Source organism: Pipistrellus hanaki (genome assembly GCF_964339955.1).
Source record: "Pipistrellus hanaki genome assembly, chromosome: 2".
In the NCBI taxonomy this organism is placed as follows: domain Eukaryota; kingdom Metazoa; phylum Chordata; class Mammalia; order Chiroptera; family Vespertilionidae; genus Pipistrellus; species Pipistrellus hanaki.
Genome location: NC_140504.1, coordinates 35,450,294 through 35,476,755, shown reverse-complemented (window position 1 = coordinate 35,476,755; position 26,462 = coordinate 35,450,294). Strand labels below are relative to the sequence as shown.

The 26,462-nt window shown below is 40.8% G+C and overlaps 1 protein-coding gene across 1 annotated transcript; it reads right to left on the bottom strand.

The window, feature by feature from the left end:
* Positions 1–326: 326 nt before the first annotated feature.
* Positions 327–25,560, bottom strand: ACTL6A (actin like 6A). Its single transcript, XM_084875565.1, has 14 exons — positions 25,356–25,560; positions 17,115–17,191; positions 16,776–16,950; positions 14,498–14,598; positions 12,932–13,029; positions 10,711–10,805; positions 10,316–10,422; positions 10,127–10,216; positions 8,140–8,201; positions 7,696–7,810; positions 7,470–7,550; positions 6,155–6,250; positions 2,255–2,341; positions 327–786 (listed from the first exon to the last, which is right to left on the bottom strand). Exons 1-14 carry the CDS (start codon positions 25,378–25,380, stop codon positions 706–708), a joined length of 1,290 nt encoding a protein of 429 aa, XP_084731691.1. The 5' UTR covers positions 25,381–25,560; the 3' UTR covers positions 327–705.
* Between the last annotated feature and the right edge of the window lie 902 nt (positions 25,561–26,462).

The window sequence follows — 26,462 nt, the reverse complement described above, 5'->3', positions numbered from 1 at the left end:
CACGAGTCAACATTTATTTTTAAATTGCCAGTATGTATCTATGTGCCAGATGGTCAGACAGATGGTTGGTCACTTAGCCTTTTATATATATATAGATGACATCTAAGCAGACTTCAGTATCATCTATATCTAACAGTGGAAAGTAAAGTTAATTACTATAGCAAAAGCAATTCCACTAACATTTTTATTACTGTTGTTAATGTAATAGAATGTGAGGTGCTGTGGATTAGCTGCTGTTAATAAACAATGAGTACTTTCACTGAAAATGCTCATAAATACATTTAGTATTTAAATTATCAAGTCACAAGACAACGTAAGTCCAAAAATGTTTCTGGATGGCTAGCAATTTTTATTAAGGTAAAAAGCATAGACAATACGTTTTACTCATCAATAAAAAGTAACTCTATCAATCCACTGGTAATTAATCCTAAGCAGAGTTGGAAAGCATTTGACTAAAGTAAAATATTTAGAGAAAATAGACATTTATATAAAATTATAAAATGCTTGTAATAAGAATAAGTGCATCCCAAGGAAAGCACAAACTTATTTTAGTTTATAGAGCCAGTTAAAGCCTTGAAAGTTTTAAGTGGAAATTGAAATATGCAAAAATGTATAAACATTCTACAAAAGATGGTCATTCTTTTCCTGAGTGTACTAAAGCTATGAAACGTAAGGTGACAGGAGGTGGAGGTGGAGGAACACTCTTCAAGGGCATTTCCTTTCCACACACTGCTTCCCTCCTTCTTCATATTCTTGTTTGGAAATCCACATCTGTTGAAAGGTGCCCTGTGAAATGGAAAGATACATTTTATCTTTATTTTCACAACTCCTACTCTGTGAAGAACTCCTGTTTCTGCCGTCCTCCAGAACACCCACAAACACTACTTACGGTTAGAAAGAATATTAAACCCTCTTATACTAGTTACACTGTCATATGGATAAAAAGAGGCTGTGAAAAGGAGGTGGAGAGTTGGCTATGACTTGGTGCCAATCTAAGGCAACAACAGAAACCGGTGCAAGGCTTGCACCAGGTACAGAACTGAAAAGATGGTCCAGGATTGATTAACGGTAACATTTAGAAAAGTGCTCACCAGAAGTAGGATAAAATTTAACAAGTACACACACATGATAACAAGCACTTCACCAAAGACACAAGGTGAAAGGAGAAAAGAGACCAAAGGAAGACGGAACCTGGACTACATGACTATTTGAATGCATTCAGTCACTGCCGAAGCTGGTTTGGCTCAGTGGTAGAGCATCGGTCTGCGGACTGAAAGGTCCCAGGTTCGATTCTGGTCAAGGGCATGTACATTGGTTGCAGGCACATTCTCGGTAGTTGAAAGAGGCAGCTGGTCGATGTTTCTCTCTCATCGACGTTTCTAGCTCTCTATCTTTCTCCCTTCCTCTATGAAAAATCAATAAAATAAAATAAAAAGAATGTTGAATGCATTCAGTCATGGTATCTCGTTTTGGTCTGAGATCTCCTAAAAGACTGGAAATAGAACATAGACAAGAAATACACACACGGACAGCTCCAAACATCTAATTTAGGGGTGTCGAACTCAATCAGAGAAGGGGCCAAAATCTAAAATCCAGCCTAAATCGCGGGCCGAATGGTTTACTGAACAGTCATAAACTGACAATGTCATAAACTGACAGCGGAGTGCAGTGATGACAGCGCGGTGCGGGCCACATTGCAAGGCCTGGCGGGCTGGATTTGGCCCGCGGGTCTTGTGTTTGACACATGTGATAATTGCTTAAAAATGTTTAGCATAAGTATTTGGTGACATTTAACTGATTGCTCTGAAGGGAAGAGAACATTCTCCAGTCTAGGGTGCAAATAAGAATAAGGGTTTTTTTTCTCTTGATACAAGGCAGGCGCCAGTCTAAGCAACATGTAAAAGCCAGCACCATGAGTGAACCATTTGCCCCAAGAATCAATTCTTGACTTCTTCTACCTCACCAAAAGGCCAAGGGACAACTAGAAGCTGAGAAAAATTGATTCAATTTTAAATATGCTGCAGGTACATACTGGCAATGCCAGAGAGAGTACAATTGAAGGGGCGTGAATACATTAACAGATTCCCATCAGTTTGAGAGGGGAAACTACTTTTATGATGGTTATAAAATACAAAGATAAATGGTTGCATTGGAATTATTTTTAGTCTTTATTAAATTTAGTGTTTTCAGTGGCATATTTAAGTTAAATCATTCAACACAAATTGTTAGGTATTTTTCCAAGTAATTTACTCACCAGAGAAGCTAGAATAGAGCCACCAATCCATGAACTAAACCTCCGCTCCACTGTTGTATTATTTGCAATCAATTTCAACCGCATACTCTAAAATTGAGAGGGAAGAATAATTAAATATTATTTACAAATATTAAATACAACAGGTGATTTAAATTAGTAAATTTACCTTTGAGAACTTCTTAATGATTGATTTAAATACAGATACATGATTTTTTTGCAAAAGTTATGCTTTTAGGTATAGGTTGACCTATGGTATAAAGTACTTTAAACTTTGGCTTTTAATGTGTAATATTTAATAAGAAAGTAAATTATATAAATCTTAGAGAACTATATACCAAAGAGTGGTATTTATACTTTTTATACCTTATAACCACAAACATATATTTAATACTTACTATAAATCAAGTACAGTGCTAAATGCTTCATATAGGACTTCATGTCTTCCAACACCAAGTCCAGCTATCCCAATCTGTGGTTCCTTCAGTAGTCCACAATTTTCTATTTCTCTTCAAAGGTTCATGCTTTCCTAACTATCTTAGTTCACCCCTCCACAGCCCACACCATGTTCCACTTAGAAAACAAATGCACACATCAGCTCTCAGGTAAGGTTTTTATTCATACTGCTTTCCTTTCTTTTTTTTTTTTTTTTAAATATATTTTTATTGATTTTACACAGAGAGGAATTGAGAGGGATAGAGAGTTAGAAACGTCGATGAGAGAGAAACATCGACCAGCTGCCTCTTGCACACCCCCTCCCCGCACTGGGATGTGCCCGCAATCAAGGTACATGACGACCGGAATCGAACCCGGAACCTTTCAGTCCGCAGGCCAACGCTCTATCCATTGAGCCAAACCGGTTTCGGCATACTGCTTCCCTTTCTAATTAGTGTTTCTGTTTTAAACTAACTCTCGATAAACATTGTGGTTTTTATGCCTGAGCATTATCACTCTCACTTGTTGAATCAAGAGATTTTTACTCTCCACCTAGAAATTTGCTACTGGGAATATTTCACAAATTGTTGATATTTTCATTATTCTAAACTAGAAACCCAGTGCACAAAATTCATGCACAGGGGGTGGGGGGTAGGGAGTGGGGTGTCCCTCAGCCCAGCCTGCACACTCTCCAATCTGGGACATCCCTCTCACCATCCAGGACTGCTGGCTCCCAACCACTCGTCTGCCTGCCTGATTGCTTGCCCCAAAGGTCTGCCTGAAACCTGATCACCCCCTAAACAGTCCCCTGCCAGCCTGGTTGACACCTAACTGCTCCCCTGCTGGCCCAATTGCCCCCAACTGCCCTCCCCTGCAGGCCTGGTCATCTCCAACTGCCCTCCCCTGCAGAACATCTTGTGGTAGCCACATGGGTGCGGCCATCTTGTGTGTTGGGAGTGACTTTCAATTTGCATATTACCTCTTTATTAGATAGGATAGGAACACAGTGTGAGTCTTTTGCACAGTGAAATAAATGGTGGCAGGAATGGACTATCATATGGGTGGGAGGGGGTCCTGGGAAGAGGAAGGATGAACGAAGGATTTTATAGGCGAGGGATTGGTTGGTATCATTACAATGGAATTGTTCCCTGTTATCCCATCAATTTTTCATTGCCTCCTAATGAATAAGGGTAGTTAATATCTAAGTGGTCTTGATAGCCCATGTCCATATTCACTATTCTGGGACTTTCTAAGAAATCCAATGATAGCTTAGGTATATTCCAGGTCAGACTGTATTTCCAAGAACGGAGTAAATACAAGGCAAGAATCAATTGGTGCCTGTATCAATATTTAAATAACACAATTACAAAAATTTAGAATATATGAAATACTCCTTTATATGAAAAACCAAGAATATCAAATATGCAAATATTGTTAGGGTCTATATAACACCTAAGAAGTGTTTTAAGCCAGAACTGGTTTTGCTCAGTGGATAAAGCGTCAGCCTGCGGACTGAATGGTCCCAGGTTCAATTCCGGTCAAGGGCATGTACCTTGGTTGCGGGCACATCCCCAATACGGGGTTTGCAAGAGGCAGCTGATTAATGATTCTCTCTCTTCAATGTTTCTAACTCTCTATTCCTCTCTCTTCCTCTCTGTAAAAAATCAATAAAATACATTAAAAAAAAGAAGTGTTTTAAAATAACATTAGTTTAGAATACCCTACAATAAACTATGTGATAGAAGTTTTAAAATCTAAAGGTTATAACTGCTACTCTGTTATCAATGTACCCACCATGTAAACACCCTTCTCCCAAAACCAGGTTCTTCTATCCTTTTAAGTTACCACAAGGCACACAGTGATCTTTTAAAAATAAACATAGGAATTCTTCAATCATCTGCCAGATTCAATCCTTTAAGTGTACAGTAAGCAACTCAATGTGCTACAACTGTGTCCCCAAAGACATACACTGAAGTTTTATCCTTGATACCTGTGAATATGATTTTATTTAGAAACAGGATCTTTGCAGATGTAATTAAGATAAATTAAGGTGAGGTTATACTCAAGCAGGGTGGGCCCTTAATCCATATGACTGGTGTTCTAATAAGAAAAGAACAGACCCACCAGGGGAGAATGCCTATGACCATAGAGATAGACACTGAGGGTAGGAGATGTTATGGGAAGCTAGCAAACCCTCATGCTAGGAGGAGTAGGAGGGCAGGAAAGATTCTCCTCTGAAGGTTTCAGAGAAATCATGTTAATGATTTTAATGTCAGACTTCTTGCTTCCAGAACTGAGAGAAAATAAATTTCCATTTTTTTCTGTTTTTTATCTTAAAAAACAAAAATTTATTGTCTCACACTTCTGGAGGATGGAAGTCCAAGACTAGTATGTCCGCTGATTCTGCTTCTCGTGAGAACTTTCTACCTGGCTTATAGACTGCCGAATTCTCCGTGTCCTTACATGGTGGAAAGAGAGAGAGGTAAGTTCTGTTGTTTTATTATATGCATAAATGCATAACCCATGGACAGACAATGGGGTGGTGAGGGCCTAGGTGGGAGAGGATGGGAGCAGGCTGGAAGAAGTTAATGGGGAAGAAAGAAAGACCTATGTAATACTTTCAACAATAAAGATTTAAAATAAAATAAAAACAAATTAAAAAAATTTTTTTTTAAAGTTCTGTAGTTTTAAACCACCCACTTTGCAGCACTTTGTTTCGGCAGCCTTAGGAATCTAATACATCAGCCATATAACCAGCCATATCACTCTCCCCACTTCTGCATAGATAAGCCAACTATTTGGAGATACTGGAATATACCATCTCCCCTTCATGTTGTGCACACGGTTTTCCCTCCACCTAGATGTAAATTACTTAACTCCTATCCAAACAGCTTCTTCACTGAGGCCAGTGTTCCCAAGACCACCTGGTTCATGACATACTGGACCACTGAGCACATTCCAGTCATTCTGTCCATGTCTACTTATCCTTGCAGACTCAGCACACACTGGGTGGGGACTACATTTTATATCTCCAGTGCCCAGCAGACTATAGGTATTTAGCTATAGAATCAATGACTAAAGTGATATTTAAATTTAAGAGTAACAAATAGATGTCATCTAGGAAAATTTGATTAATAAGGGATATTAAGCCTGGCTGGTGTGGCTCAGGAACCAAGAGGTCACAGGTTTAATTCCTAGTCAAAAGGGATTCAGGAGGCACCAATAGATGATGTTTCTCATCAATGTTTCTATCTCTCTATCCATCTCCCTTCCTCTCTCTTTTTAAAATTTTTTTAAAAAAACAACCACTTAAAAAAAAAAAAAAAGAATATTAACTTTATTGAAGTAATACTGTACCAGGTATATACAAAATACCTATGTATCGCAAAACAAATCTTTAACTATGAAATTACACCAGTGTGGACACCTGTGACTGGAGAATACCACTAAAGAACAAAGAAAACTTACTGGGGGAGTTTTCTGAGAGAGTTCTCTATTCAATCTGTCAGTAAAGCTCTGTATTAGCGTGTTTCCTCCTGCCACTATGACACTTCCATAGAGACCCTAGGATACAAAACAAAAATAAATTAGTTCCAAAGGTTTCCAACAGTTTTTAAACACAACAAAAAATCCATGTCCACCACTACAATTTCCCTTTTTAAATTGTTTTACTCCTATACAGACCTAGTAGCTTAGTCCTGCGGTTCTCAATACTGGTTACACATTCTATTCATTTAGGCAGATTTTAAAACACCAATGCCTGAAACAGTTAAATAAAAATCTTTGGGGATGGAATTTTTATTTATTTTTTGAAAGAGAGAAGAAGGGGAGAGGTTGGGACGGAGGGAAGGTGAGATATTCTTTTTGAGTTAATAAGGTTTTGGTAATAATTATAACCTGCAAGTCGTTCTCTACGAACAAATGTAAACCTCCTTTTGCTCACCCCTGTATTGGCTACAAATTGAGCCTAGGGTAAAAATATGGTACACTCAATCTGGTAATCAGATTGGTGTTATAATATGGAGTATTTTAAAATTAGAAAAGCACAAAAATATGAAAGAAATCACTTAACTACACTTCTTACAAAAACTTAACCCTTCTTGCCGAAACCAGTTTGGTAGAGCGTCGGTCTGTGGACTGAAAGGTCCCAGGTTCAATTCCGGTCAAGGGCATGTACCTTGGTTGCGGGCGCATCCCCGGTGGGGGGTGTGCAAGAGGCAGCTGGTGGACGTTTCTCTCTCATCGACGTTTCTAGCTCTCTATCTCTCTCCCTTCCTCTCTGTAAAAAATCAATAAAATATATTAAAAAAAAACAAAAAAACAAAAAAAACCTTAACCTTCTTGAGTAATAAAAGGAAAACTGTACTATATAGACTAGAAAAAAATCACCAATAACATATATTTTGGTTTGTCTCCTTTTAGGAAATGTCTAGAACAGCACTATCCAAAAGAACTCTGTGATGACGAAAATGCTGTATATCTGCACTGTCATACAGTAACTATTTGCTACATTTACCCTGTGGCCTGTGCAACTGAAAAACCGACTTTGAAATTTGCATTTGTTTTAATTTAAATTGCCCCATGTGGCCAATAGATACCATACTGGACACCACAGATCCAGAGTTTTGCATTTTTCCTTTTCGAGTACTCCCATCTTTTTACATATTCTGTTATACAGTGGACTTCAAAGACAATGACCCAAACTGCCAACTTAAATAATGACCTGGGGGCATTTCAGTACCCAGAGATATCTCCATGCCATAAACAAGAGACTGGCACTTACTGGTCTGATATCAATATCGCACATTCCAACACTTGTAGTGACAACGTGACTGACTCCCAGCATTGTGTTTCCTGATAATCCCTACAACAAAACAAAATGGAGACACAGAGAACTTCAAGCAATAAAGTGTGTCCAAAAGCATTTAGTATTATATAGGTATTCTAATCACACAAGATCTCTATATATACAGGAAAAGCCAGGCTAATTATAAAATAAGCTTTCATACCTTTACATTGGAAGGGTCAAATAATCCTTCAGGAATCTTTAACCGTTCTGCTCCAAAATCACAGTTGTAGCCATTAGGGAATTCATAATGAACAGTTGGCATCTGTGCAGCTACTCTGAAAACACAGTAAACATCATTAAACAAAAGACAAAGACAAAGACAATCCTCTTCAAAAATGATTACTAAGGAATCAACTAATATGAAAGAGTGAGATCTATTTTCTTTTAAAATGTTATTCCATATTTCTCTTGTTTTTTTAAATGTTATTCCATATTTCTTAACAACTTTTTACCTTTCAAGCAGTTAAACATATTCTACGATTCTTTTTTTATCTAAACAAATCAACTTCCTACCTCATTTAGGAAGTACTCAGTTTTTTAAAAGATTAGTATGAAGGTTTTAAAGAGCTATTAAATTCTATCTTGCAGGCAAATTAATACATACTGTTCATCGTAAGTTGAATCTGATACTTGAAGTACTGAAGCTTGAAAATCCTGGATCACACACTATGGGTAAAAATAAGATACTTTAAGAAACAGTTATTGAGATTTGTCTTTGCACTCAATACTTTTGTAACATTATCAATAAAATACTTTTCTTAAGAAAACTGGGCCATGTTCCTGGATGGGTAAGAAATTCAAGGGTATAAATCTATCCAGCAAAGACTCTCGATTATCAAAGAAACCCCAATTATAAGCATTTGAATTAGAAGCTAAAATGCAGAACATTTAAGTAACAACAGTATGAAACAAATGAAAAACTGAGAACCCTTGTATCACAGTCCTACATAAAAAGTTTCAAAACACTGTTTTTATTTTAAGAAAAGCTTAGACTTACTAGTAGAAGACAGATTTCATCATTACCTGTAATTTTTGCATATACACTGTACTTGATGTAACTTTACATGATGCATATACTGTACAACAATTTTATTTATTTTTAAATATATTCTTATTGATTTCAGAAAGGAAGGGAGAGAGAGAGAAACATCAATGATGAGAGAGAATCACTGATCAGCTGCCTCCTGTATGCCCCCTCAACCTCGGCATGTACCCTTGACCAGAATCGAACCTGGGACCCTTCAGTCCACAGGCCGACACTTTTATCCAACTGAGCCAAGCTGGCTAGGGCACAACAATTTTAAAATTTACTTTGAAATACCTGTCCTCTGGGTTTGCTAAGGATAAATATTGTCTAATATCTAGTCCAAATTGCTAATCATTTCCACAATTTTTCCTTGTACCAAACACATACAAAAAACCTTTATCTTTAGGTGCTAAAATGTCAGATAGAATATATGTCTGCCATAGTGAATTATGACTTTAATATACTTTTACTGTGAGAATTGGATGTTTATCTATGCTATGAGAAGTTGTTTTACTAACCTCTCCCCGTCAGTAAGTGCTATGTTCAGAAATGGATTTTTAATAAAGAGAATATCTCGTTGGCTCCCTGCTATATGAAAAAAATCCACATTTTATTTTTTTTTAAGAGAGTGGCAAGAGGAAGAGACAGTGAGAGGGAGACATAGATTGGATGCCTTCAGATGGAGCCAGCAACCAATGTATGTGCCATTGACTGAAATTGAACTTGAGACCCTTCAGCCACAGGCTGACGCTTTATCCACTGAGCCAAATGGGCTAGGGCAATGGTCAGCAAACCAACGCTCGCGAGCCACGTGCAGCTCTTTGGCCCCTTGAGTGTGGCTCTCCACAAAATACCACGAGCGGGCACGCACGTACAGTATGATTGAAACTTCATGGCCATGCTCAGAAATTGGTTTTCAGCTCTCAAAAGAAATTTCAATTGATATTTGGCTCTGTCGACTAATGAGTTTGCCGACCACTGGGCTAGGGCAATAATCCATATTTTTTTATATGGCCGACTGATTATTAGACAAGAGAACATACTTGAGCCACACCAGGAGATTGCTATAGATTAGGGGTGTCGAACTCAATCAGAGAAGGGGCCAAAATCTAAAATCCAGCCTAAATCGCGGGCCGAATGGTTTACTGAACAGTCATAAACTGACAATGTCATAAACTGACAGCGGAGTGCAGTGATGACAGCGCGGTGCGGGCCACATTGCAAGGCCTGGCGGGCTGGATTTGGCCCGCGGGCCTTGTGTTTGACAAATGTGCTATAGACAAAAACCATTTCACCACCAAAAAGAAAAGTTCAGAATAGCATAATGCTTGTTTTCCCCCAAAACCAAAGTTCCTTCTAAGTCTCACCACAGTAATCCAAATGAATACGTAGTAGTTTGTTGACATATCTGTTTGGCAAGTATGAAAAACAACCCCACCCCCAAAAAAGCTATTAATTCTGTTTCTAAAATGTCATATAAAAATGTAAAGGTTGAAAAGTGTTCATATTGTATTCAAAGACTTACAGCCTGTAAGTCATTCATGAAGAAGATAAGATTACTTACGTTACACATATAATTGTGCCAAGACCTTGTGACCTGCGGCAACTTCTCTTTCCTTTTCCAGTTTGCTGGTGATCCCTCGCGCACAGGTTCCTGGGAGCCAAGAGCATGCGCTAGGTTAACGGAGCCCACAACATGAGGTGAAGAGGTGGAGATAAATTCCAAAGAGGAAATTCACCAGTCATCACTTACTTTTGATGCAATCATATATGGAGGAATCAGTTCTATATTCATTTCCTGGAAGAGCTCTCTGCATTGCATGGTAATAAAGTCTCCAGCGAGAGGGGATTTTACAATGCCTATGAAACAGATTAAACAAGGCTAAGAGAACATTCCGCTCAAACTCCCTGGGACAAATATCCTCTGCGGATTTATGTGAATAATTATTTATAAGTAGAAATAACAGAACTATCCCTCAAAGCACTCACGAAGCCACACATGTTTTTAAATCTACATTATATACCAACAATTTCTAAAAATACCTCTAAAAGATATTTGGACTTGGTATGCTTTGACAGCCCAGTGTCCTCATCTGTATCCTCATGACTGCTACCACTGTCTCAGAGCACGCGGGTTAATGCATTTACCTTGCTGAAGGACATAGCCATCGTGCACTGGAATTGCGGTGGTGTGAGTGGCTCCACTGTCCAAAATGAGCCCAGTCGAACGCCCATTAGCAAATCTAGTTTAAAGCATTAAGGGAAAGAAAGGATCAAGACTCCTAAAAATAAAGTTTATTATGAAGGAAAGGTTTTATTAAGGTCTTTGCAAACAGAGGCATTATGGCTTAAAATGTGTTAAAGAAAATCTAGGGGTTAAACTTGATATCAAATCATGACTGTGATTTAAAAAGAAATAACAACAGGCAGGACGGATTTCCAGAGTGGTGGTGTGAGGAACTTGGGGAAACCTTTCTCCTGGAGAGAGACATCTGTTAAGTTGGTCAAAATCAACACAGTTACACAAAGTCCCCGGAGATACATCAAATGGCTTACAATAAACTGAGAAGCATTTATTTCACAAAACACACAGGAACTTGGTAAAAACAGTAGGAGGCTGTGGACCTTGAGCTAAGAATTAAAACCACTGTCACAAATGATTAAAGAGGTATTTCTGCAGGGTGGCAACTAAGTGGCAGTTTCCATCCATAGCCACTGAATATAGGCATATCCCATTTCCACAGCTTTGCCCGAAACATCTTAAACCACTGTTTGGGAATAGAGCCATTCAAATATTTGCTGAGCATCTATTATATGTCCAGTATGAGTCTGATTTCAATAAAGGCTGGCATTCCTTAAGCACAGAAGATTCACAAAGGTGAACCATTTACCTTTGCCCTAAAGAATATCCCGCTTAGTGAAGTAGAGATCAGTAAAGAAAGCTGTAAAAAGAATAGCTCGGGATGCCCTGTGGGGTATTAGAGACCCCGTAACCAACCCCTGGGAAATCCAAGTGTAAGCTGAGGAGGGGAACCTGGGGAAAAGCAAGAACACAAAGAAGGCCAGGAGGCAAGAGAGCAGGTGAGGTCAGGCAAATGCAAGTAGTTCAACATAGCCTAGTAGAAGAATGAAGAATGTGGATAAGGATTCTAGCTTAGAGAGGTTTGCAATTAACAAAGATAAGAGCTACAGTGTGAAGAATGGCCAAGGTAAGAGGAAGGGTGGCAGGAATCCTGGAAAGAGCTTGCACCTAATGCAAGGGTAGTGGATAGAGAGAAATAAATGGATTGAGAGATGATTGGGCGGGGAGGGGTGGGGGGAGGGGGGAAGGTAAAGATACCGGACACATAGCTCTTGATGACTGATACACTTGAATTAAAGGGAAAGATTTCTGGTGTGGGCAACTGGGAATAGGATAATACACAGATGGAGAAGGAATAAAGTCAGTGTTGGACTTAAGTTTAAAGTGCTTACAGAAAATATACTAGTTGGCAGCTGAGCTTAGAGCTCACAAGAAAGATATGGGAATTGTCACCGAAAAACAGGTATCTAAGTCAAGAAAATGGGTAAGTTAAGCCAGAAGGAGCATGCCAAAAGAGATGAAGGACTTAAGGGCAAAAACACAAAGCAAACAAAGGCAAAAAGGAACAAGGAATGGGTAGAGGTGGTAAGAGGGAAGAATTCTGAGAACATTAAATCAGCGGTAGCCAACCTTTCGGACCTCGCGGACCACTGGTTGACGACCGAAGCATTAAATGGTCAGAAAGGAGGTGATTTATCTTTGCCATTACTGGTACTCAACTGACGTTTTGGCACCTTTTTACTAAATGCATTCTCCAAAGTATGGGAGCATAAAACTAAGCCTTACTTACTAGCTTAAGGTGTCAAGTACACAGACAGAGTGACTGGAAGATATGAGAACTCATCTATCATTCATTAAGTCAGATAAAAGAATGGTACTTTTCTTATTATTAGTTTTATAAAATATAATTACCGTTTTCATAAAAATGTTAACATTAATATGTTTATTGTTTGTATTTTAAACTGAACTAGCTCTGGCTGGTATGGCTCAGTTGGATGGAGTGTTGTCCTATGCACTGAAAGATTGTGGGTTTGATTCCGGGTCATGGCACATACTTGGGTTGTGGGCTTGATCCCCAGTTAGAGCAACTAATTTAAGTGTTTCTCTCTCACTTCGATATTTCTCTCTCTCTCTTTTCCTCTTTCTAAAATCTTTTTAAAAAGGCAAGAGAGAAAACACCCCAAAGTGTTCAGTTTTGAACAAGCGAGAACTGGCTCATGTCTGTGCTTAAGGAGCACCGCATGTTTACTTTAAGAGAAAACCTAAGCATTATTCTTTCAAGGATACGCTGTCAAAACTGCAGTTTTGCAAAGGAAGAATGCTGGGATGTTGTAGTGCTCAAACATCAACTCTGTCAGTTTCTCTCTCTTGGCTCTAGTGTTCCACTGGAGAAGAGGGAAAAAGAAACGCAAATCACTTCTTGTTTGAAAACTTTTATAAAATGTTGATTTATCTCAAGATGCATTTTAACACTATATTAACAAAAAATGTACAATAAAATAAAATACCATGACAAATAATCTTCATAACAACAAATATTTGGTTCAATTCTATTGGTAGTTTTAGTAAATAAATATAAATAAAAATTTTATTATTTAATAAGAGGTAAAATTATCTGCTGCAATAAGTTCTAGAAATAACATTTTAAATTAAAGGAATTAAAGTATTATTAAACCTTAAATCTATGAATCAAAATCATAAATATGAATATTAAACCACCAAATTCTGATACTTAAGAGTTGCTACTCCTTTTTAAAAAAAAAATATTTTTATTGATTTCAGAGAGGAAGAGAGAGAACAGTGACCTCCTGGTTCATAAGACCACATTCAACCACTGACCCATGCTGGCCAGGCTACAACTGCTACTCTTAAAAGACTGTAGAGGTTAGAAACAGTAACAGAAAATTATTAATTTAAGCGTTTCAGAAGAGACTTCAGTCTAGCAATTTGCAGCCCTTGTTCAACATTTGACATCTCTCCTGGAGACCCGAGTATAAAAGCAGATATGGTCTGGCTGGTGTGGTTGGCTTAGTTGTTGACCACGGATCTATGAACTAGAGAGTCACAGTTCAATTCCCAGTCAGAACACATGCTCAGGTTGTGGGCTCAATCTCCAGTAGGAGGTGTGCAGGAGGCAAGTGATCAATGATTCTCTCATCACTGATGTTTCTATCTCCCTCTTTCTTTCTCTTCCTGTTTGAAATCAATAAAAATATATTTTGAAAAATAAAATACTTAATACTCTAAAATAATTTCTAAGTATTTTTTTTAAATAAAGAAAGCAGATATACACTACACTTGTGACACAAGAGACAATTCATAAACCAAAATGGGAAGCAGCCTAACGATTCTAATGTTAAATACATCCCTAGGGGGGAAAAAATACATAAAGTAACCACCAAAACCCATTAGGGTGTTTTGTATTATTCTTTGAATATTTTACTTATTGAATATGTTGAACTTATAATATCATTTAAAAATGAATACCCCTTTCCCTAATTTTCAAACAAGAATATATGAATTTCTATGTCTCTTTAAAAAAAAAAAAAAAGGGCCGGGACCGGTTTGGCCCAATGGATAGAGCGTCGGCTTGGGGACTGAAGGGTCCCGGGTTCGATTCCGGTCAAGGGCATGTACCTTGGTTGCGGGCATATCCCCGGTGGGGGGTGTGCAAGAGGCAGCTGATCGATGACTCTCTCTCATCAATGTTTCTAACTCTGTATCTCTCTCCCTTCCTCTCTGTACAAAATCAATAAAATATATTTAAAAAAAAAAAAAAAAAAAGGAAACATTTTCAAATGAATGGTGGCTGGAAAATGAGAAAAAAATTAGAAAAGAAATTGTTGTTCTTACCGGAGCTTCTGACATGAGGACAGGATGCAGGCTGGGTTCTGATTTGACATGCATTTTGTAGGTATGATCCAAAATAGCTTGGAAGCTATCCCAATCTTCAACTAGAATATAAAAATACCTTCAAAACAATGCTGCTGGAGATATACACAGCATCTTTTTTGACATTGTTTTTCCTTATCTTATCCTTCTCCTGAATTTTCTCCTACCTCCCTACATGTTCCTTCACATTTACCTTCCTGGTCGCCTCTATCAGTTAAATACAGAACAAGTTTTCACAAGGAACCACATCTTCAACACTTATACTTCTAATTCTTTCTGGGTAATTTAATACAGCTCCATGTCTTAAAATCTTTCTCATCTGCTTAAAACATCAGCACCTATATTCATCACTTTGACTCAGTAACACATTAATTTCCTTGCTGTGCAGAAAAGTTAACACAGCAGGCCTAAGAAAGGCCTGGCTGCAAGGCTGAACCCTGGCTAGCATTTGGGAACTTGACTGGTAAGCAAAACAGTTCCCTACAGAGACATAAACACAGCCTAAATGAAAACATAGCTCACTGTGCCTAAACTGCGCAAAAAATGAGGAACACCTTCTTTCCTCCTGGGAGTCTGGGATCTTGGTACTGGCTAGGCACTAGGTACCGACATGACCAGCCCCCAGTAAGAACCCTGGGTAGGGAATCTCTAGTGAGCTCTCCTAGTTGTAACAACTTGATGCTGGGGGAACATCCTCTTTTATAACTGTACTGTGAGAAGGCTCTTGGAAGATTGTACTGCTTTCCTCTGGACTTCACACCCCCCTTTTCCCTTTGCTGATTTTGTTTGTATCATTTTAGTGTAACAATCTTAGCCATGAGTACAACTATATGCTGAGTCCTATCTGTCCTCCTAGGGCAAACGGGCTGGCAGGACATCAATCAGGCTGGCATGGAAGTGGTTAGGGGGTGATCAGGCTGGCAATCAGGAAGGCAGGCAGGCGAGCAGTTGGGAGCCAGCAGTCCTGGATTGTGAGAGAGCAGTCGGACATCCCTTGAGGGGTCCCAGATTGCAGAGGGTGCAGGCTATGTTGAGGGACAACCCCCTTCCCTTCTTTGCCCCCGTGCACAAATTTCGTGCATGAGGCCGGTAGTTTAAAATATATTTTTATTGATTTCAGAGAGGAAGAGGGAGATATGAAAACATCATTGATGAGAGAGAATCGTGGATTGGCCACCTCCTGCATGCCCCCTACTGGGGATCGAGACCGCAACTCTGGCATGTGCCCTTGACTGGAATCAAACCTGGGACCCTTCAGTTCAAAGGCTGACACTCTATCCACTGAGCCAAACCAGCTAGGGCTACGCTTGCTTTTTAGACCATAAAACTTATTTTTTGCCTTCTATTCGTACCTCAGTGCATGGTACCCTCAATTTGGTTACCCCAATCAAAAATCTAAAAGACTTTCTTAACTCTTCTTTTTACCCCTCCCATCACTTAATGTGTCTCCTGGATATCTCTGAAAGCCAACTCAGTATCCACCATAAGTGTTATAATTTAAATCCTCATTTCTCCATCTGACTCCCACTCACTTAACTGAACCTCTTGTTTCTAGTATCTCTCCCTCCATTCTATCTACTGCTGTCAGAGTAACAATTCCAGCTGGCAAATATGAATATTTCACATCTGTTTAAAATCCTTTGGGGTTAACCTTTACTGCCACCTTATTATACCCCTGGCACAGTTTATAATCCCTTTTATGATTGCTTTGACTACCTTCCCTGCAACTGGCCATACGGTACCCAATGCTACAGCTATACATAATTGATGACATTTATAAACATGTAAGTTTCTTCCACAACTCCATCTCTTCACACATACTAGTTGCTCTGCTTTACCTATTCTTGTCAGTCAGGCTAATTCTTTGTCAGTGATCAATATTCAGTACAAAAATTACCTCCATTGTGAAAACTATCACGGACCCCTAATGAGAGAGTTAAATGCCATTCCTCTCTAATTCCACAGACTATCAGACATAGCTATATTACAGCATTTATCTACACATTTGTATTTATACATCTATCCTCCCTATCTATGAGTTTCTTCAGGAAAAGAGACATGTTTTATGCATCTTTGTATTCTCAATGCCTGGAATGTCAGGTTGTGGAATGAAAAATATATAAAAAATGGAAAAATTGTTAATTTTCAACTTAAAGAAGCTGTTGCTTTACATCTAAAATGCACCCAGTACAGTCTATTTTATAATCAATTACATAGGAAAAAAAACCCAACATCATACCCATCCCATTTTTCAGTGGAGAAATGGCCTCCATATTCTCCCTGGGAACACGCAGGGCATTAGTATCTATGTAATAGGTGGGTCCGCCTTGTTTGCCTTTATCACCATCTATTTCCATCAATGTGCTTCCATCATCTCTTTCTACCACCATGCCAATAGCTGTGGGAAAATCCACCTGTAAGAGTCCAAAATATGATATATTAGTTTTATCTGCTTTTATTAAGGAATCATTCCTCTTCCCCCAACTAATGTATTTTAGCATATGTGAATCAGAATTTCTGCATGAATTTAATTCTACATGAATGGCCTTACATATCCAATTAACTCTTAATATTTTACCTTGGGACAGTCCTCACCAGCATAACCAGCTCTCACAGTATAGGATCCAATGTCAAAAACAAGGGCTCCAACTTCATCTGAAAGATAAGAAGATAATTAACATTAAAAACTTACAAGCATCATATTTGCTTAAAATGAGAATGTATGTGAAAGCTCTATAAAAATTGAAACAGGCATTACATTCATACTATTACTATCTTGAACCTAGCTTTATTTTAAATACACCTTGCCCAGCTGGTGTGGCTCACTGGTTGAGCATCAACCTATGAAATACGAGGTCATGATTAGATTCCCAGTCAGGGCACATACCCAGGTTGCAATCCCCAGTAGGGGACGTGCAGGAAGCAGCCAATCAATGATTCTCGCTCATCATTGATGTTTCTCTCTCTCTCTCCCTCTTTGAAATCAATTTTAAAAAAAAATCTGTAACAAATAATATATCTTAAACTAAAGATTCATTTAATTAAATTATAATGTCATACATGGTATAACAATAGTTTGAATCAGGAAAGAGGCGCTACACTAAAATTGGGTAATTTGAAGAGAGTATACTTATTAAAGGGACTATTTACAAAGATATACTCATAATATTAAAACAAAAAAGACAGTACTATACCCTACAACTTATAATATCAGAGACATGCTATCATCCTTAGAATTGAAGAACTGGAGAAGAAACTTATTCCAGAGCCCAGAGAGTTGTGTTCCAAGGGATGATAGGAGCTGTGACCTTGAGTTGAGGGATGGAGTCAGCCTTGGCTGACCCCTTGGAGAAGGAGCCAGGCTAACAAACATACCAACCTCTCTATTATAGTTCCCCATGGCTAAGGTGTTCTAAAATTTCTCATATAAACTGGGTTACTTCTATTTATTAATAATTGTACCAGGACAAGAGGCACAAAACAGGAAGTATGGTGACTCTACCATTGTTCAAACTAGATGTCAAGGAAGCCCACAGATGTAGCCTGCATGGCTCAGTCCTCAAAGGCCCAGAGAGGGGAAAATGTGTTGGAAATGAAAAATTGTTAATTTTCAACTTAAAGAAGCTGTTGCTTTACATCTAAAATGCACCCAGTACAGTCTATTTTATAATCAATTACATAGGAAAAAAAAACCAACATCATACCCATCCCATTTTTCAGTGGAGAAATGGCCTCCATATTCTCCCTGGGAACACGCAGGGGTAAAGAGAAGATATCCAGTATACTTAGGTACCATGTTTCTTTTTTTAAGGGAAATATTCCATACAATTAGCAAAAAACTTAGCAAAATCCCGAGTAGGTTCTCTGAAGAGTAAGAGTTTAAGGTATAGGTCAAGGAAAACCATTAAAATGAAGGTTATCAAAGTTTACACATTTCAAAGTTTTTAGGACATTAAGTTTCTTGCTGAATGAGAAAGTTTGTAAATTTTTTCACATTCAAATTCATAGAAAAGCCTCTAATTATACTTTAAAATTACTTCAGCCCAAACAGCATGCCTGCTAAAACAGAACACTTGTATTTTCCAGGCACTGATTTTTCAAAGAAGGATTTTTTCAATTATTCAAAATAATAAATACTATTAACTCCCAAGAAGTTGGCAAAAATTGATAAGTCTGATATGACCAAGTGTTGTCAAAGATGCAGGGAAAGAGGAGCTTTTATACATCTGCTAGAAAAAGCTGTAAATTAGCATAACCACTAAGGGCAATTACTCATCATCTAGTAAAGTTGAAAATGTGCATACACAGAAAATACACATACCTTCCCTAGAGAAACTCTCTCACATATATATAAAAAAGATACCTATGAGAATGTTCAGTAGCTATGTGATCTTGGGTGATTTATTAACGTCTCTACTTCAGTCTCCTATCTCATAGGATGCTAAAATGATTAAATGTGTTAAATGCTTTAATGTATGTAAGCACTTCTAACAGTATCTGGCGTATAACAAACACTGTAAATGGTAGCTGCTATGATAATTATTGTCACACTGTTTGTCATGGGAAAAGGTAGAAGTTATCTAATGCTCTCTCAGAAGAGAAACAGACAGCCGAAACCGGTTTGGCTCAGTGGTAGAGCGTCGGTCTGCGGACTGAAGGGTCCCGGGTTCGATTCCGGTCAAGGGCATGTACCTGGGTTGCGGGCACATCCCCAGTAGGGGGTGTGCAAGAGGCAGCTGGTCGATGTTTCTCTCTCATCGACGTTTCTAGCTCTCTGTCTCTCTCCCTTCCTCTCTGTAAAAAATCAATAAAATATATTTAATAAAAAAAAAGAGAAACAGACAAACTACAGTTTATCCACATAGAGAAATACACATAGTTAAAGGAGTAAACTAGATCTATTGTACATTATACCAACATGAATAAACCCAAAAGTATCAGTCTAAAAAGTTAATTATTACAATATGTGTGTGTGTGTGTGTGTTTATACAAACATGATACTACTTAATTCATTATGGATACATACATACTTACTAAAAGTATAAAAATATGCATATGGTATGTATCCGAGAATAATACATACCAACTTCAGTCAGTGTTTACCTCTAAAGAAGAGAGAGGAACACTATATCAGTTAACATTTTCTTTTTAAAAAAAAATATATTTTATTGATTTTTTACAGAGAGGAAGAGAGAGGGAGAGTTAGAAACATCGATGAGAGAGAATCATCGGTCAGCTGCCTCTTGCACACCGCTTACTGGAGGATGTGCCCGCAACCAAGGTACATGCCCTTGACCGGAATCGAACCTGGGACCTTTCAGTCCGCAGGCCAATGCTCTATCCACTGAGCCAAACCGGTTTCAGCAGTTAACATTTTATTTCTTAAAATATCTAGGCAAATATACAGTATATTACATCTACTTAAACTAGTTAGTATAGAAATATCACATACAAACTTTTATATATTTTTTCTTATTTTGTTTCAAGTATTTAAAAAATTTAATGAAACAGAATAAAGAAATATCAATTATTACACTATAAATATTCACAGTTGAGAGATGGTACCTTTACAGAATGACCTCATTTTTATTTAAATAAAATTAAGATCCACTCATTTTTATTTTCTTTCTTTTTAAAAAAATATATTTTATTGATTTTTCACAGAGAGGAAGAGAGAGGGATAGAGAGTTAGAAACATCGATGAGAGAGAATCATCGATCAGCTGCCTCTTGCACACCCTCTACTGGGGATGTACCCGCAACCAAGGTACATGCCCTTGACCAGAATCGAACCCCAAACCTTTCAGTCCGCAGGCCAATGCTCTATCCACTGAGCGAAACTGGTCTCGGCTGATTTTTATTTTCTTATTCTATTTTTTAGAGAGGAAGGGGGAGGGGAGGGAAAAAAGAGGGGGGGGGGAGGAGAGAGATAGAGAGAGAAACATCAATTAGATGTCTCCCACACGCCCTGATTAAGGATCAAACATGAAGTCTGGGCATGTACCCTGACTGGGAAAGGAACTTGCTACCTTTTGGTGTATGGGGCAACACTCCAAACTACTGAGCCACACCAATCAGAGACATTTATTTTTATTTTGAAAGGACGTTTCTGTAATTGGTACATGTCCACAAAATAATTAACCCTTCTCTATAAATTATTCTGGTCCAAATAATTTGTCTAAAAGCAGAACATTGCATTTGCTTTCACCACAGCATGTAAATTCAAAGACAAATAGTAAGTAAAGTTTACTAATGAGCATAAACTAGTAAACTTTAATACTGATTAAGCAGAATGTCAGGTAAAAAAAAAAACACATTCTTTTAAAAAAATGTTTTTATTGCTTTCAGAGAGAGGAAGGGAGAGGGAGAGAGAGATAGAAACATCAATAATGAGAATCAATCATGGGCTGCATGCCCCCTACTGGGGATCGAGCATGCAACTAGGGCACATGCCCTAACTGGGAATGAAACCATGACCTCCTGGTTCATAGGTCCAAGCTCAACCACTGAAACATGCCTGCCCGATGAAATGCCTATTTTTTGTACCTTGTTTTGTAAAAAATCCAAGCACCAAGGAATCCGAAATAGGAGAATGGCAAGGGGAGATAGAGGCTTAAAATTAAAACCTCAAAAGTCTGGAATTAAAAACTAAGGAGGCATTCTAATGGATAAAATGCTACTGTTTTGACTATTTGAGAATTTTGATATTTTTCCCCAGAGTAAATGGCTTCCAAGTTTTAAAAAGATGTGATTTCTTTCTTGGGAAGCACAAAGCACTAGTGGCAGTCTTCTTACCTGGTCTTATAACATTCCAATAGGACACAGAATGCTAGTGACTTTGGGAGGAGGTGGGGAGATGGGCTCATTTTTTTTTGTATGGACATTTTTATCATGCAAAAGAGTTTGAAGTAGAGAAGAACCATTAAAGATGCTCACGAGAGCAATGAGTAGGATCAGAAACCAGTTACAAGGTACAGAAATCTGGATGAATTATGCATTAGTCCTAAAGTTAAAGATCAGTGTCCAATCTGGTCAGAAGTTATTATTGGAATGAGACACCTGTAAACTAAAAAGTTTTAACTACAAAGATCTTTTTAATAAGCACACAAGTTAACAATACAGTCTAGCCATGGCTGGTGTGGGTCAGTTGGTTGGGCATCTTCTCCTGCACAGAAAGGTTTGCCAGGGCGTCAGGGCACATGCTATAAGATCTCTGGTAGGGGGCGTGCCAGAGGCAGCTGATCAATGTTTCACTCTCACATTAATGTTTCTCTCTCTCCCTTCCTCTCTCTTTAAAACTCGATTAAAAAAAAAAAATACAGTCTACTGTTAATTACACAAAATTTTGGTGAGGTTAGTTGCTTTTCACAGTAAACCTGTTAGAAAATGTGACCACTATGTGTAAACCAGAGGCCCAGTGCATGGAATTTGTGGGCAGTATGGTCCCTAGGCCTGGCATGTGATCAGGGCCATCTTACCAGGCTGCCCGTAGCTGGCCCCACCCCCTGCTGCCACCCACCCCCAGTTCCCCATTCGCCATTGGTTGATTGGAGCCTGCTAGCCAGAGCGAGGGACTGAGAGGTCAGCCATTCCCACCTGCTTACCAGCCCTGTCCCCGCTGAGGGTCACCCTCTGTGTGTGGGGTGAGGGGCAGGTTGGGGGCCTTAGCCTGCCTCCCCCGCCCCCAACCCCCAGTTCCCCATTCACCATTGGGCAATGGGAGCCTTCTGACCAGGAAAAGGGACCAAGAGGTGGTCAGTGTGCCTCAGTGACTTCAAGTGGTTGTTCTGCCATTAGGGTCAATTTGCATTATTATCCTTTTATTACATAGAATACTGGCCATACAGTAACTCAAATAGAAAACCATGCACATAATTTTTGTGATTTTAAATATTTTTATGCAAAATGGGCTTTTAGACCTATTTACCCAGCAAATAAAAAACAAGATGTTTATTCTGAATACCTGTAACATGAATATGCTATGGTTTCTACTTGAAAAATGATTTATGAAATGCCTTTTCTTCATTCCAGGGAGTCTCAGTCCCCATTTATGAGGAAGTTAATTAACTTTGGGCTGGTTACTTAATCTTTTTTACGCCTCATTTTCTTCTTCACTACAATGGGGATAGTAGTACCACCTCCCATAGTTGTGGAATAACATAGTTGATGAACATACTGAATACAACACATGAAAAACCTCTGGAACAGTTGTTGGTATATAGGATTCACTCAATAAATGTTAGCTGCTGGCATTATTAGCATCTATTTCTACTTTTCCCATATTAAATTATTCCTGTTAAGGAAATACTCAATGCACAGCCTCTAGATTAGGGGTGTCGAACTCAATCAGAGAAGGGGCCAAAATCTAAAATCCAGCCTAAATCGCGGGCCGAATAGTTTACTGAACAGTCATAAACTGACAATGTCATAAACTGACAGCGGAGTGCAGTGATGACAGCGCGGTGCGGGCCACATTGCAAGACCTGGCAGGCTGGATTTGGCCCGCGGGCCTTGTGTTTGACACATGTGCTCTAGATCCTTGGGTCAGTAAACCTACAGGTCAAAATAGTCAACAGCCTCCAGGAGGCAAAGGCACACAGCTCCCGTTTTTTCTGTCAGGGTTGCATCTTCAGACGGGGAAGAGTTAAGTCATGAAGGTCCACCTGGCTTCCCCCAAAGGAAAATGGGAAACTACGGATGCTCACATTTGAGAAATCAAAACCAAGAACATGAACAGGGAACAAGGCAGCGAGGGTCAGCATATCACCTCCAGACAGACTCAAGCTACTCGCGAAAAACTTGGGAAACTTTATTTACTATATCCCCTACCAATAAAATGCCACCCTCTCCAGGAACAGCATCCTCACTAGACACAACAGCAATAGCAACATGCTGCTTCTGTCTCCTTGTTCTCCAACTCGTCAAACAGAAACACAGTAGTCATACACACTTGTGCTCCTTTTAGATAGCTTGCAAAAATGGAGGCTCTGGCCTGGCCGGCTTGGCTCAGTGGGTAGAGCGTTGGCCTGGGGACTGAAGGGTCTCAGGTTAGATTCCAGCCAAGGACACATGCCTGGGTTGCCCCCCAGTGGGGGCGTGCAGGAGGCAGCTCGGTCAATGGTTCTCTCTCAACATTGATGTTTCTCTTTCTCTCTCTCTCTCTCTCTCTCTCTCTCTCTCTCTCTCTCTCTCTCTCTCTCTCTCCCTCTCTCTCCCTCTCTCTCTCCTTCTCCCTTACTCTCTCTGGGGCGTGAGAGTCTGCATTGTGAAAAGCCTGTGAAAAGCCTGCAGGTGATGTTGAACTGTTGATGCACGCACCCCTGTTTAGACGCAAGGGCAGCATTACCTCATTCACCTTCGCAAGCACCCCATTGGCCAGCGTGGGGAAGAACAAAATCCCCCCCACCCCCCCCATAAAGATTCTGTTGGCTGGTCTAACAATCAAACAGACATGACACGGATTAGCAGGAGAAAATGACCAAATGTAATACATATATATGTATGGGAACCCCGAAGACCTGAGAGTCTGAGACACCCCTCTCGCCTCCCCATGCACAAGGGATTGAGACAGAAAGGGGTATCGGGTAAAAAAACGTCCTTCTGAGCTAGGAATGAGACAAGAAGACTGGAGAGGGGGTGGGGGTGGGGGGCGCTTCAAAGGGTCACTGCAGGATGACAGGAAGAGCAGATGTTTGGTAATAAAAGCCTGCTTCCAAAACCGGTTTCGCTCAGTGGATAGAGCATCAGCCTGCAGACTGAAAGGTCCCGGGTTCGATTCCGGTCAAGGGCATGTACCTTGGTTGCGGGCACATCCCCACTAGCGGGTGTGCACGAGGCAGCTGATGGATGATTCTCTCTCATTGATGTTTCCAACTCTCTATCCCTCTCTTCCTCTCTGTAAAAAGTCAATAAAATATATATTAAAAAATAATAATAAAAGCCTGCTGTGCTATACAGGGGGGCCAGAAAGAGACAATTATCGCTGACAATCTCCTACGATGGGCAGGGGCCCTAATTCAAGCTCTTCTGGGCAGGTAAAGGGAACGAGGGGTTTCTCCTGAGCCTGAAGCTACAGTGGACATTAATTATATCTAAATAAATCCGCATACTACCGAGAGCATGTGGCTCTGAACCCTCATAGGCTAAAAAAGTCAACTCCCCCGCCCAAAGCCAAAGCACTGCAGGAATGGGGGGGGGGGGGGGGGGGCCCTGGTGTCACCACCCAGGTCCCTAAACCTCCCCAATCTTCCCGCCGCTGCACCCCAGTCTCCCCGGGAAAGCAGCTGAAGTCACGGCGCGGAGGGTCCGCGGCCGGCGCTCAGGCGGCAGGTCCCGCGGGGCCGCCGCTCCTCCGCGCCCGCCGCGCCGTCTCCCCGGCGCCGCGGAAGCCTCCGTCCTCGCTCGCTCGCTCGCAAACTGCGGGAACTCCCAAGTTGAAACTCGCGCGCACCCGCGCGACGCCGCCGAGTTACGGAGGCTCCGGAGAGGCGCGACCCCGGGAGCCGCGGGTCACTCCCTCCCGCCGCGGGGGCTCGACGACCCCCGGATGGAGCCTCACGCCGGCCGCCAGGCCAACGCGCGGCCCCCCACCCGCTCCTCCTCGGGGGACGCGGGCTGGAAGGGGCCGCAGGGGGCGGAGACCCGGCGAGCCGGGTGGGCGCCGGGGCCCGCAGAGCGCGAGGCGGGGATGGGGGGCGGGAGTCCCGAGACCCGGAGGCCGGAAGGGGCCGCCGGGGAGGGGCCTCGGAGGGCTGGGGGCGGCGGTTACCTGCCCCACGCACCGAAACGGCGCGCAGAGAGGTCCGGCCGCGCGCACTCACCTCCGCCGTACACGCCGCCGCTCATGGCTGCTGTCGGTGCGGCTCCTCCGCGGAAGGCTCCCGGGCGACGTGACTGCGCCGGCGGCGACCGCGGGTCCTGAGGAGCGCTGGCCTCTGACCCCCTCCCTCAACTTCCACCGCCACCCCCTCCGGCAACAAAGCGGCGTCCGCACGCCCGGTGCGCAGTCACACTTGCTGTCTGCTCTTTTCAGCCAATCGGGAGAGGTCCGGCTATCCTCCAGCCAATCACGACGGGGCTCTGGGGCATCCTGTCGTGGCCCTGTCCGTGTAGCCAGTCGCAGGCAGCCGTCGGGGCGGGGAGAAGGGAAGCGACCTCAGGGGAACAGGGATTGGGCCGCGGAGTTGGAAGGGGCGGGGCCACCCCGGGAGGCGGGAGGCGGCGGCGCTGGCAGCCGGACGCGGAGGAGAAACGTGCAGGGGCGGGTCCGTGGGTGCCGGTGGGCGCGGAGGGTCCGTGGGAACGCGCTACGACCACGTGAACTTCTGAAAAAGAACTGGAAATTGGGGAAAGGGTCTCCACGCGGTGGTTTTTCGGTTTGGGAGTGTGGCGATTCAGGTGTGTTTTCAGAAAAAGTATTTTCAGCTAACTTTTATGTTGACATGATGAAAACGGTATGCTCCACTTTGGGGTAAAGGAATCCGTAAATCAAAGGTAGGATTCTGTAATGTTTAAAATGGTTGTGAATAATAAACACAAGAAAGTGCTAAATTTAGGTAGCAGTTTTTAAATTATTTTTTATTATTGATATATATAGTGGGGTTTTTTTGGGGGGAGGGGTTGGGTTTTAAAAAAAATACATTTTATTGATTTTTTGCAGAGAAGAAGGGAGAGGGATAGAGAGTTAGAAACATCGATGAGAGAGGACCATTGATGAGCTGCCTCTTGCACACCTCCTACTGGGGGCTGGGCCCTCAACCAAGGTACATGCCCTTGACCGGAATCGAACCTGGGACCCTTCAGTCTGCAGGTCAACGCTCTATCCACCGAGCCAAACTGGTTAGGGCTGATATATTTAATTGTTTATTTTTAGATCATTTTTTCTAAATTTTTCAATTTCATAAAAGTTATAAAAGCGTCATCAATCT